Raw genomic sequence first — 15,595 nt, 5'->3', positions numbered from 1 at the left:
CGCGCGGTACGTTATTTTTGTTCATGAATTACCAACTAGCCCAAGCAATCATCCTATTTCTTACAGCATCCCGGCCATGGCGGCGCATTTTCGATGGGGGCGAAATGCGAAAACACCCGTGTACTTAGATTTAGGTGCACGTTAAAGAACCCCAGGTGGTCGAAATTTCGGGAGTCCTCCACTACGGCGTGCCTCATAATCAGAAAGTGGTTTTGGCACGTAAAACCCCATAATTTAATTTTTTTTTATTTCTTACAGCGTTTGTTACCACTCGTTATATTTCAAATGCGTGAGGCACTCATTTTATAAGCGCGGGAACTCAATGCTCATGCTGACATGAATGTTCGTTGCTAACAATTGCATTTATAACGCGATATTTTATTGGAAACAACCATTTGAAAAGTCCCTTGTCCACTCAAGAGCAGAAGGACGCGAAGTCTAGATCAATCAAGGTACGAATCGTCATTCACATGCTGGCTGAAACTACACTGCATGCGGCTGCCCCAGTCACTAGCACTCGAATTCCCCCTTAATACGACGACAAATCGGACCAGTTGCTGTTCACTAAGCATGTTGCTAAATGTCGCAACCAAATAGCACGCAATAACTGTATCGTGTTTGAAGTAACGGACCGAGGCGACTTGTTGCTGAGCAAAGCATGACCAACTGGTCGTTTATTCACACGCTTATGTGCTTGCGTAGGCAGCGAGGGAAAGGAGAGTCGAGGAAAGAAGTGGCAGACGATATCGGCGCACAGGCCCGATAGCCCCTTCTGATACAACAACCAACAAAGGACGGCATCCACTTTGAAATGGGGCAGGGAAAAACATTCACCTCGCCTAATTGAGTAATTCATGTATGCTACGCGTGTTTTATTCAATATAGCATTGTTTATACATCTCCTCAATCTTTTCTTTCTTTCTTAAAACTTCCATATCTACAATGTGCCGCTACCTATTTCTGTAATGAATGCAGTCATATGAATCTCTTTCCGGCTTCTTATTCAACCAATACTCTAAAATTGTCTGGCTTATCTCAACTTGTGACCGGTTGATACTCCTATCCAGTTTAATCGTTTCTGGAAGGTATGGGATACCTACGGAATGTGAATACCTTAGCATTCCATTAGGATGTGCTGAGTGGTCTCCGGGCTTTTCCGGCAGTTGACGCATGCCTTTTTGCGTGTATTTACTCCAGAGAATATGCGCTGCCCGAGAATGCAGTATGAGACGCGATGGGGATTAACAGAGTGTTTTATTAGCATAGCGTTACTTCGTTACTGTTACCGTTACCGATACGGATACCGGCGGCCGCAACTGCGCATACACAGATTTTACCGGGATGTTCCCGTCAGTTACCGCGACTGCATAACAAAATGGCAATGACCAAGCTGCCTACTTCGATCGTAATTCGCCTATGTTATTGCCTTCCGTCGCTACAGCAGATCATGATAAAATCAGCCGCTCCTTAATCTCATCTCTCGCTGACGAAAACGTATAATTGCAGCTTATTTTTCGGTGTTATTCAAGTCAGTTTGTTTTGACGCTGCTAGGTTTGGAAGGACGGCATCAAAGAGGGAAAGTGTGTCGATTTCCAGCTAACAGATGACAGTAAAGGGTTTTAACGTTAAGTGCGGTGGCACCAATTGTTCCCCACATGACTAACCCCGGTGACGCGCGTCTACAGCTAGTACCGACGAGCCGTTAAGTGTGAGACCTAGGGTGAGCGCATATCATAGTGAAATTGTGATTATCTGACCATGTGCTTAGAAATTATGGGCTGGTAGCACAACTAGTTATTTCGTCTGACTGCTTCAATTTGGGCACACAACAAACAACGAGACCGCATGGGAACACTGCAAATGGTATCGTGCTATCTCCACATTTCTTTGCGTAATTAGGCTAGAAGACACCAGGCACAATTCGATACTTCACTAGACGACAATACTCCTTCCAATACGGCCCATATTTCTCATAGCACTTCTTCTCGTCTCTGTAACTTCTGTGCAACAGCAAAACCACAAGGAATAAGACGTACAAGTAGGGCACGAAGCTGCGAGCTCCAGATGGCAGTGCCCAGCATAGGCCAACGAGCACTTCGAACATGTAGTTGGCGTGACGGCTAAGTGACCAGAAACCCGAGGCCAGTAGAAGGCTGTTCTTGGGATTTCCACTTGCGTCGTAATAGATCGCCCGTATTAGCCTCGGCGGCGACCCCCACACTGTGCATTTCCCCTGCGTCGATCGTACCATTTGTTTCTGGTAGTCTGTCCAATAGTTGAGCCCTATCATTGTAACCCCCACGATAAACGTCGCGGTTGCCACAACGGGCTTGTTCTCGGGAGTGTTCTCGACCATGTAGAAACTGGTTAACGGAAACATCATACTCATGAAGCCGACGCATCCCCAGCAGAGGTAGAAGCCTGCGAAGAAAAACGAACATTGTAGGGGTGAAAATTAAGCGATGCATCATGGTTTATATAACAGTGCAATAAAATACTTTGGTGCGAAATTTTTTATTCATAGTTCAAATTTCAACTAGGTTGACAGCTTTATCTCTGCGCTCTAAGGCACGTGCTCAGAACGCAAATCGTCCTGTGTGCTAAAGTAATCTTGGTTGAACCCCTGACGGAGAAGACAACAATTTAAGGAAAAGAACGATGCGTACTCCGAATGTAGTAATGACTGGTTACTCGTAGAATTAAAGCAGCAATAGCATGTATCATGCGTCGTATTTCATATTTGGCAAAGTTGGCAGGAGCAACCAGATGTGGGCAACATTCTACCTCTCAAGACGTGGCGGCGGTCCTGTCATCACGGAACACAGGTTGGCTGGCGAGGTCGTTTTTGAAGCTTCGATGAAACTGACCACTCCTGGCCTCCTCAACGCTATCGCGAGTAAAACCAAAGCCCCAATCAGTGGCGTCACCGAAAAGGAAGGAACCATAAAAATCCACATGAAACTGGCCGATATTGAATCCTGGAGGAGAAACCACAATAAATGAGTACTGCCGCAAAGTACTTTGCGCTGTATTTTTGCGCTTAATTAGTAGCTGTTCACCGAGTAATCCAGGCAAAGCACTAGTTTGGCCTAGCGTGCGAATTTTTTTCATTTATATCTCCGCATATTACGACCGATCGTGGTTTCGATTTCGAAGAGCCCTTCGTGCCCCGTAACTTAAGAGGCTTCCTTGTGAACAGCAATGATCATGTGAGCGCGCAGACCTGTGACGTACCTGGCCTACTGTCTACTATACCATCTGTGCTCTGTTTTGTCTACTAGTTTCGTGTGGAACCTGTGCATTGCTACATCACTCCATTTGATCGTTAGGCAGAACTCCACTACGCAGTATGATCCTGGCCCTGAAGAGTTTTAGCCTGTCGGCATGCTTCTTACCGTTTGCTGTTTACTGGATAACCGGAGAGGTTCACGGCAGGAACTGCAGGGATAGCGGCATCTGGTGACATGGTATTCAACGAAAGAGTCCACTAAACCAATATTGCAACTTGAAAATTCCACCTACTTACTGGCGCAAAGCTTTCGTGACCGAATCGTTAGAGTACCTTACTTTTATGATAATCCGGTTAGGGAATTAGACTGAAGTAACAATAAAAAATTCAAATGCATTGTAGTTAAACAAATAAATAGTGATGGGGTTTGCCACCATACTTTGCTAATGCCGGCCGCGGCACCTTAACCTGGTAATCTGTAAACGGGAAGAAGCCTGCACATAGCTGCGCATGCGCACGTACGTACGTACACTTTGTGTGCGGTCAATGCAAGACAGCGTATGCAAACAGGGCTGAAATATCTTTCGAATGGCGAGGAAAGGCAATGACGTCGCCCGCCACCGAAATCAATTGCCCAAGCAGATGACATAGCATTATTTACAGACACGACCTACGCTGATGACTACATCGATAGGTGCTGCACTTTCTTATTCGCCGCTCGCAAAACCTTCAAAATAAAATTAAAATGCGTTCTAAGCTTCTTTTGCTATTCATACGTTACACGCGACACTAATGGGCTCGCATCAATGGAATGTACTAGTTATTTAGAGTAAGAATGTTCCTGTCAGTACCTGTTTAGCAAGAGTGACACCCAAAGACAAACATGCACTAGGAAATCACCCTCTCCACAGGATTCAGTGAATGCCATAGCAGAGCTAACTCACACGCAGAAAGCAACAGGCCCTCCAGAAGATATAATTACAGCAGGTACGATTCGTCAATAGACAGTGAAGTCGGATATGATCCTTGGCAGTACAGCTGGTGCAGCTCTCTAGCTATAGTTCTTTCAGTATGCCTTGAGCGAAATACCTGGTTAAATGACTGCGCATGAAATAATAAACATGCCGCCGAACCTACCTGCCAACGCTACAAGGTGAAATTGTTTGTGCGTCGTGCAACATATGAATCAATCGCGGCAAACGTGGAAAAACATTTTTCTGCAAGTTGTTTAAGGGAACTTCGTTCATTTGTGGGACAGACAAGTTTTCTCCAAGAGAAAGGCAGCAAGTTGCTAGATTACAATTTAAGAAGAGGCGCCTACTGCACTCCCGGTTCCCAGCTCGGGGAATAATTATGTATAATTATATATAGAACGAGAAAAGAGTGTCATAGACAAGTGCAGGTCGTCACCATTAACTTCAGAGGAGCGTTTATGTTGTTTGAAATATTGTATTTTCACGTTGCAGTGACGGTGAAGAACGCGGCAGTAAAACTGTGAATCACGAAACTAACTCTTTATTGGGCAAACCTTTGTCCACAAGAATAAGCTTGACCGACATCACTTAGATAACATAAGGCCTGTTCACTCCGATCCATGACGTCATGCTACGTGGCCCGACTGCCATAGTATCTAACGGGGGTGCTCTCAGGTAAGCGTGGTGACTTTGACGTAACCGGTTTTGTCACGCCAGCCTTCGCAATGGAAATTTCGGGCCAGGTAGCATGGAGTCGGGGATCGGAGTGGACAGGCCTTGTGCTATCTAGGTGGCGTTGGTTTCACTGGAAGCACAGCGATAGCCGCAAGCACAGTCGGCGGTCGTCGAAATCTGATCAGCGGTTCAAGCGCGTCGACTTTTATACATCAGTCGTCGAAGGTTATCGCGTAATCGCTGGTGCCCGTGTGTCTTGCAGAACGTACTGCACAATTCGCGGCGCGCATACAATGAGATTACGCAAGGTGCGGCGAGAACATGCACAACAAATATAATCAACCATAACATTCGAGAAAGTTGCAACCATGCCGGCGCCTCTTGCACTTAGCGATGACCTTAAGATAACGGATGAAATGCAGTCCCCGAGAAAGGGATAAATAAGTACATGTGCCAGTATCACACGAAACCTTGTCCTACTCTACTGCAATACCCCGGGTGCAGCCTAAAGTGAGAAGAGAAAGGTCACGTGGTCAATTGCCAGATTACTTTCCCGCCATGTGTTGTTATATTCCAGGTAAACGCGAATCCACTAAGAACGTGTTCCCAAAATGTACAAGCGAGGGAACACCCAAGGAATCGGATGCAGCGCTCCTTGTGAAATCAAACATTTTGTAGGAATGATCGTAACTAATTGCAAGAGATTCAGCGCCTGATCAAGGACACTAGCCGCTCGGCCAGTCTGATTAATGAGAAAAAGTAGACGAAGAGGAAATTTTTTTGCTGCACTGATGTGATTAGTCCAATGTTATAACGAACATGTCTATAGCTTGCAAAATGAACTGAGGCAAAACATATTTGAGAGATCAAAACACATCGCGAAGTGCCTTGTCACGTTAGGAGTTGAATTTCATTTTCCGTTATCCACGTCTTATGAACATTCTTGGAATTTCCTTATCTCCACCGACCATGCTAATTTTAGTCAAGACCTGAAAGTCATATGCTTCGATTAAGTTTCGTCGGAATTCCCTGGACATTTGTGCATCGGCGCCTTTCGAGCAACCGCAGGAATTCCTTTTTAACTTCGATATAGAAGTGTTATGAGAAAGAAAGCACATGGGCTCTGGCGCGGAAAGAAAATTCACATATATAAGAGCTCGAAGGGAGGTTTGATCAGGGCATACTCAAACTGTCGACGCAAGCTCACCGCCCCCCTCCTTCCCACTTTATGTGTTCATACATTACTACAAAAGCAATAATGTCACTCGCGCAGCATTGTAGAATCTATAAGAGGCAAACCGACATTTTCACAATTACGATGCCCCGAATAGGCGAATTGACGAGACGGAGAATGCAAACAGTTTTCGGGGGTATATATTTATGTAAAGAGTTTTGACAGCTAATGTTCAATATGAGCTACAACACCGGCGCCAATGGTTGAAAAGGCTCCATGACTGTACTGGGGCAACGACATTCAAAATAAGTCGCCGTTTCGCCGTTATTATTAGCAAATTATTAGACTGCTATACGAAGTGAGGTTAGTCATTTTATTAGCTGCATGAACAGCTGTAAACATTCGCTTACTAGCTCACTTAACAAGCACGTTGCTGAATGCTGCTGATAGTTGCAGTAGTTTTACGATATCGGTCACATGACTTGAAAATCTAGGAGCGCGCGACGGGCCTAGAACTGTCGCTTTTCGAGAAAAGCGACCATTTACGACTATTTGCGACCAACTTGGCCGCGTAACCGCTGTGAGTCGCCAGTGTGAGTGCGCCAGAATTGCCCCTTAGGCCTGTGATGAAACGGCGACACAGCGCACTGGAGATCTGCCTCGAAGTCACAGAAGATAAACGATTGCTGTGACGCCTACTGAACCATGAACTGCAGGGCAGCATGAAGGGGGTGTATTCTGCAGCTTGCTGAGAAAACAGAACCAGCGGAGTAGACGTGAAGACGCCTACTGTGCTTCTCATGGAGGAATGTGTGGTCTGTTGCAGCGCTGGAGATGACAACTCAGCTTTCTTTTAATACGTGAGATTTAGGAGTGTCAAAGTGGAAAAAGTTCATGTGTGTGAAGAGTACGTGGGAAGCCGGTCACGTTGTAGAGAGAATGGGAGAGCTTAGAAGAGCGTCTGCGCATCTGTGCACACACACACACACACACACACACACACACACACACACACACACATATATATATATATATATATATATATATATATATATATATATATATATATATATATGAGAAGAAAGGGGGTTAACCGACGGTCCCGATTATTATTAGTCATATCATAAGAAGCCAACAAACACTGACACCAACGACAACATAGGGGAAATTACTTGCGATTAATAAATGAAATAAAGAAACGATGAATTAGTGGAAGTTAAAGTGGATGAAAAAACAACTTGCCGCAGGAGGGAACCGAACCCACAACCTTCGCATTTCACCTGCGATGCTCTACCAATTGAGCTACCGCGGCGCTGTTTTCCCATCCGGGACCCTCAGTTAACCCTCGGGACCCTTGGGACCCTCGGATAATCGGGACCCTCGGTTAACCCCCTTTCTTCTCGTTTATTACATAACGAGGGTCTCGAATCCGGCTACATTGATGCCTTCAGGTAGCATATGTGGGTTTATTGACCAGTCGCCTTCACCCAAAAAGATCGCGTTCTCGTGACGCCTGCGGCAAAAAGGACGTTCCACGTCCGCCGCCAAGTTCCGTGAGTGGTGGCGCTGGCTAACACTCCCAGTGTTCTACCAGGACACATAAGTACCCAAGAAAGTGGATGGGAAAACAGCGTCGCGGTAGCTCAAGTGTTAAGCTGGAACCGCATGGCGCGTTTTTCGCTCGCGAAAAACGCGACGGGCGGCAAACGCCCGCGTTGCCGCCGACGCGCGAGCACCCGTACGAAAAAAACGAGCGGCGCTTTCGCGCCGCGTTTTTCGAGTTGCCAGACAACATAACTCTCAACGACATGTATTGTCTCTGTTACCGCATATATAATATGCCCTTGAACTTACAGAACACTACAATAAAAATAATCTGAGTGTAATTAGACAGCGACATTTCTTTCCGAAGTGTATTTATCAAGCTTAATTTCAAGCAGCAATATCGTGTGCGAAACTGCGACTATGTACCTTCCGCATGCTGAGAAGCCGCTGCTTGTTTACAACTTCACATATAAATAGGAGGGCCGGCCGCTTACTACCGAGCAGAAGAGGCGATTGCTACTATTAAGGGGGCTGCTGATACTGAAACAAGAAAAAAATTGGAGGACGCTTAAGCTTCGCCTTCAAGAGTGGAACGCGACAGCGTTCCCATCGACCCGCCAAGGGGTGTAAGACAATGCGCTACGGCGCAGGGATCACTTACGAGGCGCCCCGCATCGGACTTTGCGGCCACCTATCACACGGAGAGCGTCGAGCAACGCAGCGTTCGGCGCGGCAACGAAACGTGCGCCTGAGCAAACGGAACGAACCAAAGAACTCGGTGTCTCGGAGGGGGAAACGATCTACGCCAGCCAAACGTCGTGATCGGCACGGGCAGAGAGATAGATAGATAGTGATCTAAGGAAAGGAACGGCGCTTGATTCTGCAACCCGCGTGGGAGCACGGCGAAGCGTCGTCAGGGGAGAGGGAGTCGGAGCCGCGACGCGCCTGGCACCGGTCCGCGCACAGCCCCAATGCGCGCATGGCGCGCCACCTGACGGGGCAGCGCCGTACATTGAGAGGAGGGGGTCTTCTGTGTTTGCCGCAAGGTGGCTCTGCGTGTGCGGTAAGCGCAGAAGAAATGTAGCGGAAACTTACTTCGCTACTCGTGTAAATGCGACTTCTGTAAGTTACATGCTCATAATTACCGATATACACCGCAGTATAACTTTCTACGGCACGTTTTTAAGGCAACACCGCGTTCACTAGAAGCGCGTTTGTACCGCTTTCAAGCGTCGAACTCGTGGCTGAGTGGTAGCGTCTCCGTCTCATACTCCGGAGACCCTGGTTCGATTCCCACCCAGCCCATCTTGGAAGTTGCTTTTTATTTGTGAAGTGCCTGCCGTGATTTATCGCTCACGGCCAACGCCGCCGACGCCGACGACACCGGCTTTTCTGCGACACGAGCTCCTTAACGCTATCGCGTTAAAATGCGGGTCAGGAGGTACATGTGGGTGCGGCCTGCCTGGTTGAGAAGAGAGCGAGCACCATACACTGGTAATATTATTAGCAAATTGTCTTGCCAGTATTAGCGATGAGGCGCGACGCTTCTCCACTTTTCTTATTAGGGACTCGTTGAAGGTTGCTTTGTTCATTTTAGGTGAACACGATGCGCGAACGAAATCACGGTAGCACACGTTTTCCTTGACGCGCGCGCCAGTTCTGCCGAGAAAAAAAAATTCCGCCAAGGAGGTTCCGTCGAGATGCGCAGAGAGCAGGGCCATCTGGTGGCAAAAAAAGGACCAAAATGCCACGTGACTTACTTGAACTCTGATTGGTGGACGCGCCGCGCGTCGCGATTTTTTCTACTCCGAACAGCAGCACGCGGCGGCGCGATTTCGTGACAGATCACGCTGGGCACGCGTCAAAATGACGCGCGCGTCAATCGCGCCTGAAATCGCGCCATGCGGTTCCGCCTTTAGAGCATCGCACGCGAAATGCGAAGGTTGTGGGTTCGGTTCCCACCGCGGCAAGTTGTTTTTCCACTTTAATTTCCATTAATTCATCGTTTCTTTATTTATTAAGCACAAGTAATTTCCCCTATGTTGCCCCTGGGGTCAGTGCTTGTTGGCTTCTTATGATTTGACTATATATATATATGAGAAGCGAAATGCCGTAGTTCCTCGGATCCGGTGTTTAGTAAATTACATGAAGTGTAGGCGCACGCATAAAAAGAAATACATTTAATTTCGACATCTCGGCCGGGGTCCCACCTTCATCACGGCTCTTGACGAAGCCAGACCTGAGCCGAAACGTCGAAATTAAATGTTTTTGCTTTTATATGAGTATATATTGCCATATCCAATATGCAGCATGTAGAGAAGCATGAAGATCTCGCGGATTGCAGAAAAAAAGACGAGGTGCATGCATAATCATTACTCAGTGTACCTAATGAAAGTTACCTGGCTGAATTCCCAGTTCGTCGGTTTGTGCACCGCGAATGCGTGTATATATATATATATATATATATATATATATATATTGGGACGAAGATCGGCAGGCTGAAAAGCCCCGTTGCCATCGCGTGGCTCGTACCCAGTTCGTTCGCTGGCTGCGCCCTACCTGCTGGTGCTGAGTTTGTCGCTGCTGCTCTACGAGCTGAATAAACCCCCCTTTGCAATTGGTGGAAGTGCGGGGTACAACCAGAATTCTGGAACCTCGTAATCGTACACTGCAGCCCGTCTTGATAATGCCGGGAGAAGGACCACCACAACCACAACCACAACCCGGTGACTACCGCGGTCTGCCCCGGCCCGTTGCGTCAACGCGACCCACCCATCTTCAGTGGTACCGAAGACCATGACGTAGAAGACTGGCTCGCTGACTACGACCGGGTGAGCATCCACAACCACTGGGATGACACCAAAAAACTTAATTACGTGTCGTTTTATTTGACCGGTGTCGCCACCGTGTGGCACCGCAACCACGAACGTGATCTGAAGACGTGGACGGCCTTCAAGACTAACGTTACAGAGGGCGTGATATATATATATATATATATATATATATATATATATATATATATATATATATATATATATATATATATATGTATACTTTTTTTTCAGAACGAATGTTCTGTAGATCCGGTATAGAATGAAGGCGCACACATAAGAAAATGCGTGTTTACATAAAGAAACATTGTTCCAGCGCACAATTGAACACGGACGAGAAAAGAAAGACAATACGAATGCCGGACTTCAACTGAACTTTATTCAATGAAAACAGGGCTTCATGGATGTTTCATAATGATGTTTCATAATGCTAATCACAACCAACTAGCCCAGCTGTCCATACTTAATGTTTACATAATTGCTTACGTTTCAGCCATGGCATGGCCTTTGTCGGAGTGACCAGTGTCAAAGATGTAACCTGTGTGACTTTGGCGAAGCCGGGCCAAGGCCGAAATGTAAGCCATTATGTGAACAAACCTTTTTCGTATGTGTGCTCCTTCTTTCTAAACTATGTGCATACCGGGCCTACCAAACCTTGTGTTGGAAATTATTTCACCGCTTTGAGTCCCAGCGAAGCCACCACAAAAAGCATCACCTTTAAGTATCCCAGGAATGCCGCCTCTGCCATGCTTGGGGCTACTCCGAGACAAAGTATCTGTGCCATAATTTTCATCCGCTTTGTGTCGGTCCACCCACCTTCATTTCTCAAAACGGCGCTACCATTAGTGGCACAACTTCTTTTTTGCAATTCGTACCCTCCGTTGGCTTATACTATCATCCTCCCCATTAGTAGTAATGGCGTGCCAATACGCTCCGGCAACACAGCCTTTACTGTGTGCTGTAAGATGACGGGCTTCGTGCAACCACTATCATGCTAAACACAACCAGGCTTCGTGGTACGTTGCAGCAATTGTGCAGGGCTCCTTAACCAGCTTCTCTGGAGTTATTGTCGCCGTTCAAAACTCGTAGTTCACTTATGCAGAGAGTTCGAATGGCTTCGCGACTTCGCACCCGCCGGCAGAAACGTGAGCAATTAGGTAAACATATGTTTTTCGTATGTGTGCTGCTTCTTTCTAAACCAAATATATATATATATATATATATATATATATATATATATATATATATATATATATATATATATATATATATATATATATATAGAGAGAGAGAGAGAGAGAGAGAGAGAGATCAAGTGCAACTGATAGCGGTCTGCTCAAGGCCACCATCAGTTGCACTTCGCTCCTCGAAGTGTGTGTCGAAGACATGTGTCGAGTGAGCTCCTGAATAACACTTTGCAATTCGAAGTAATAGCTCTGGGGAAACCGGCAAGGTGGAGAGAAGTAATTATTAATGGAAAAATCCGAAATCAACCGGAGGATCCGAGTCCTCAGAGAGTTGCGACGTCACGCTAACCTATTCCTCTCGCTTTTACAGATATATAGCCCGTAAATGTTTTTTTTATTCATGCCACGAACGGTAAGAAGGGCCTGGAGGGCGTTTAGGCACCACAGGGGTAAAACTGGTCTTGGTGGTAACGTGAATTTTGATGGTAGAGTTTCATAATGGGTAGCAAGAATACCGCTCAGTGCAGAAGGTGGCCTAGCCGCAGGAGGAGGCGAGGCGGTGCGAAGTAATCTGAGCGAAGTGTCCTATATGCGCGATACGAGTTTCAAAGCGTCGAGGAGAAGGTGTGTTGTGGCTGAGTGATATATGCGCTATTACCACAGTCGCCACCGAAGGTGCACACCTCGGAAGGTCAAGACATAGTCTGGGAGGTTGAAGCGGCTGCAGGACACGGCGCATTGTTGCAATGGCTCTGACTAGCACAGGAAAGCTGTATTTCTACAATCATTATTCTTTGGTATTATTTCTCTCTCTGTGGATACAATGCACAGATAGGGAAATACGGAAGGAGCAGGCTGGCAACTGCCACAGAGAGGGGCACAATTAAAGCCCGCCTACTGTTTAGGAAGAAGCGAATCACAAAGGTAGCTGGACATAAGAAGAAAGGAAGTAAAGAATAAAGAAACAGTAAGTTGTTGAGGCCACAAAGAATAAACGACAAGGAAGAAGTAGGAACAGGACATAAACGCAGTAAAATAAAAACAAAGAAATTTAGCAAGAATATTCAACCACTCACCAAGTTTCTAACAAACGGGAAGTCAAGCCATTTTGTTTTTGTAAAAAGTAAGCACGGTGAGATTTTCCGTTACTTCAATTTCTTGACGTCCTTGGTGGAGAGGAAGGCATTTCAAAGGGTGGTGCCTTTGTGGCGATGTTCTCAGACTGCAAACATTTCTGCATACATATGTAAAACATTGTGTGGGTCAAGTGACTTGCAAAATTACTTCCACCGGAGGGACTACATCACGTTCGTACGATGCTGAATCTCCTTCTGCATACGTTTTGCCTCTCTCAATTCGTAAATAGATTAGGTACGCCTATACCGTCATTCTGCGCTATGAAGAAGCTTAATTCCTGCTTCAAATTCACAAAATTTTCCTCTAGGTGTAAAATTAGAAGTAGTTTCTCGAGCGGCATCTCTCATTATACCTTCTATGTTCACAGGAAGGCACTCTTCATTGTCCTGACATCTCTCCTTCATTAGTGGCCTGTATCTTGGTGCGTCGATGCGGGGAGACACGTGGAAATGTGGTCACTTCCGTCTGTTTGTCCAAACGCACTTTCCAAAAACCACTTTACGTTGTCGCTGAGACATCGTGACAGATCCGTTTCAAGTTAGTTCAAGCAACCATTATTTTGCATCAACAAAAGGAAACAATAGCCGCTTAAAATCCCAAAGTTTGACAATGGCACAAAGCAGTTAAATCAAAGCAGTTGTTATAGGACAATCTAATATGGGACTGCCATTAATTAGAAAGCAGAGTTCATGATCCCATGCAAAGCACCATACACGTCTTGCTCTTCTACTCATAGCCAAGCTTCCTCATAATGGATGAGTAATAGTCCCCAGCATAGGTGTCGCTGCTAAAAGGGAACTTAGTCTCGCGGTGTTCAACCGGACTGAATGTGAAACATAGGCACGTGCGAGTGTGAAGTTCTCTATCTTTTCTGGCCTTTTCCCCCTCCCCAAGTGTAGGATAGACACTCGGGCACGTCCTTGGTTAACCTCGCTTGCTTTCCCTTTTCGTTTCGCTCTTTCTATGACGTGTTATTGTCAAAAAGACGGATTGATTGTTGTCATCACGTGTCATCGGACACTGAGCACAGGTGAGCTCACACCTGATCTAAATGGTGACTTTACTGGATGTAGTTCCCGCACGTAGCAGACATAAAACTTCGTAGCCGATAGCCGTCTGACACTGTTAATCTTGGTTTGCAAATGACAATAATGTGAAACGTGTTCGTAAGCAGAAATGAACGAAAATAAACAAAAATGCGCGATTTGAGGCTCCGGGTATTCCATTGGAAGATCGAAGCTTCTTTGACTTCTTTACTGAAGGGCTACGACTTACGGAGCTTCCGGCTACGTAAGGGATCTAGACTTAAAAGCACCGAATTGAGAGCGTCCAACATTTGAGGTGTGTACAATAGTTAGGAGAACTCGAACGGTATTCATGAGGGCGTTTATTATCTTTACGACTTGCTGATTTTTCTCGTAGCTGCAGTCTGATGCCGGAGCAGGGTTCGACGAGCGAGCAGGAACCTATGACTAATGGGTTTATAGCTGGCAACTTTGACCTCGCATCAGATGAGTCAATGATACTCGCGCCCTTGTTCCTAGGGTCATCGTCACTGGTATTGCTAGGTGCTACACTCTTAAAAAAGCTTGCACCCTTTAGGGTGAATCCCATTCTACAACAGTAATTGACGTTTGCCTTACTTGCATTTCCTTTCTTGAAAACTCCACGCTCGCTATTTGCCAGGTCGTGCTGACAACGCACATGCCGTTCGTGACCTCGAAGTACCGGGCGCGCTGCGCGAACAAAAAGAAATGCGGGCAAGATAGATGACGATTATAGTTGTGAGACAAGATAGGCCCCAAAGGATGGAGACCTTTTTGAGAGCGTAATGTTTGGCAAGTCAGTGGAAGTGGTGCATCCTTAGCAATGGCATCGAACTTCCTTGAATGCCTCCGGCGACTGATGCTGTTGTGGCGATGGGGGAGAACGCCTGCGTCGTATCTTAGCGGCAGCCCCCCTATGCGACCACCCATTTCGAACAATTAGCTTAAAAGGTTTCATACGTGGACAATAATTCCAAGATGCATCGTGAGGGTCCTGACAATTGCCACACTTGCGGTGTTCTGCACGACAAGCGCGGTTACTGTGCGATTAGGAGCATCAGCAGCACGCGGCTGTATTTGCGCAGGCAGCACTGGCGTGCCCTATCTGAAAAAAAATTTCCAGCATTGAAGAGGCTTCGGCACAAAGGGCCTAAAGTCACCCCAAGTTACCTTAGTTCAGTATATAGCCAGTCAGCCTCTAGAGTCTGTGAAGGAGTACGTTTACCTAGGGCAACTAATCACAGGGAACCCTGATCATGAGAAGTAAAATCATCTTGTATTCATAGAGGAGGTTGTTGGCCAAGTACTGCACCAGGGTGGCTAATCCTGCTCTGGTAAGAGAGTGCGTTACCGGTTCTGGTCACCGGAATCAGACCACGCCTCAGGCCTGTTTACGCAATTTTATCAACGCGCGGATTTTTTCTAAAATGTGGTGGAAATTGCGCGGCACCGGGATTTTAACCACGGTCCTCTTGCAGGCGAGGCGGATGCTCTACCTCTACGCCATCGCTGCGCCATCACGCAGCCATTGCAGTGCAATATTAAACATACAAAAAATGTGTACATTGCGCGATGGGCATAGTATATATGATCCTGGTTAAGTCCGGTAAGGTTTACGTAGGCCAGTGTGGGCGTTGCATCAACGTGATGTTAAGAGAGCGTCTGGCGGCATGTAATTCATCAGGAACGACCCATCTAGCCACCCATTGTAGTGACTGCGCCTGCTATCCTATCTCCGAAGATACTCAGATTATCTTCAAAAGCACTAACCAGTTAACAAGTGAAATGGCAGAGGC

The 15,595-nt window shown here is 46.5% G+C and overlaps 1 protein-coding gene and 1 non-coding gene across 4 annotated transcripts in view; both read right to left on the bottom strand.

Moving 5' to 3' along the window:
* Positions 1 to 648: 648 nt before the first annotated feature.
* LOC142567798 (uncharacterized) overlaps positions 649 to 15,595 on the bottom strand; it is a 70,520-nt gene continuing 55,573 nt past the window's right edge. The window contains exons 3-4 of one of the 3 annotated variants that reach the window (XM_075677950.1): positions 2,786 to 2,888; positions 2,032 to 2,422 (exon numbers count right to left, since the gene is read on the bottom strand). In XM_075677950.1, the coding sequence (XP_075534065.1) occupies positions 2,122 to 2,422; positions 2,786 to 2,888 (404 nt within the window). In that variant the 3' untranslated portion in view covers positions 2,032 to 2,121. Of the gene's footprint in view, positions 2,423 to 2,785; positions 2,889 to 15,595 lie in introns of all 3 variants that reach the window. The other 2 variants (XM_075677949.1, XM_075677951.1) reach the window with 2 other exon arrangements.
* On the bottom strand, positions 7,293 to 7,365 carry TRNAS-UGA (transfer RNA serine (anticodon UGA)). Its single transcript has one exon. It is a non-coding gene; the product is annotated as a tRNA-Ser (tRNA).

This window comes from Dermacentor variabilis, unplaced genomic scaffold (assembly GCF_050947875.1).
Source record: "Dermacentor variabilis isolate Ectoservices unplaced genomic scaffold, ASM5094787v1 scaffold_14, whole genome shotgun sequence".
NCBI lineage: Eukaryota > Metazoa > Arthropoda > Arachnida > Ixodida > Ixodidae > Dermacentor > Dermacentor variabilis.
This window is presented reverse-complemented; position numbering and strand designations above follow the sequence as displayed.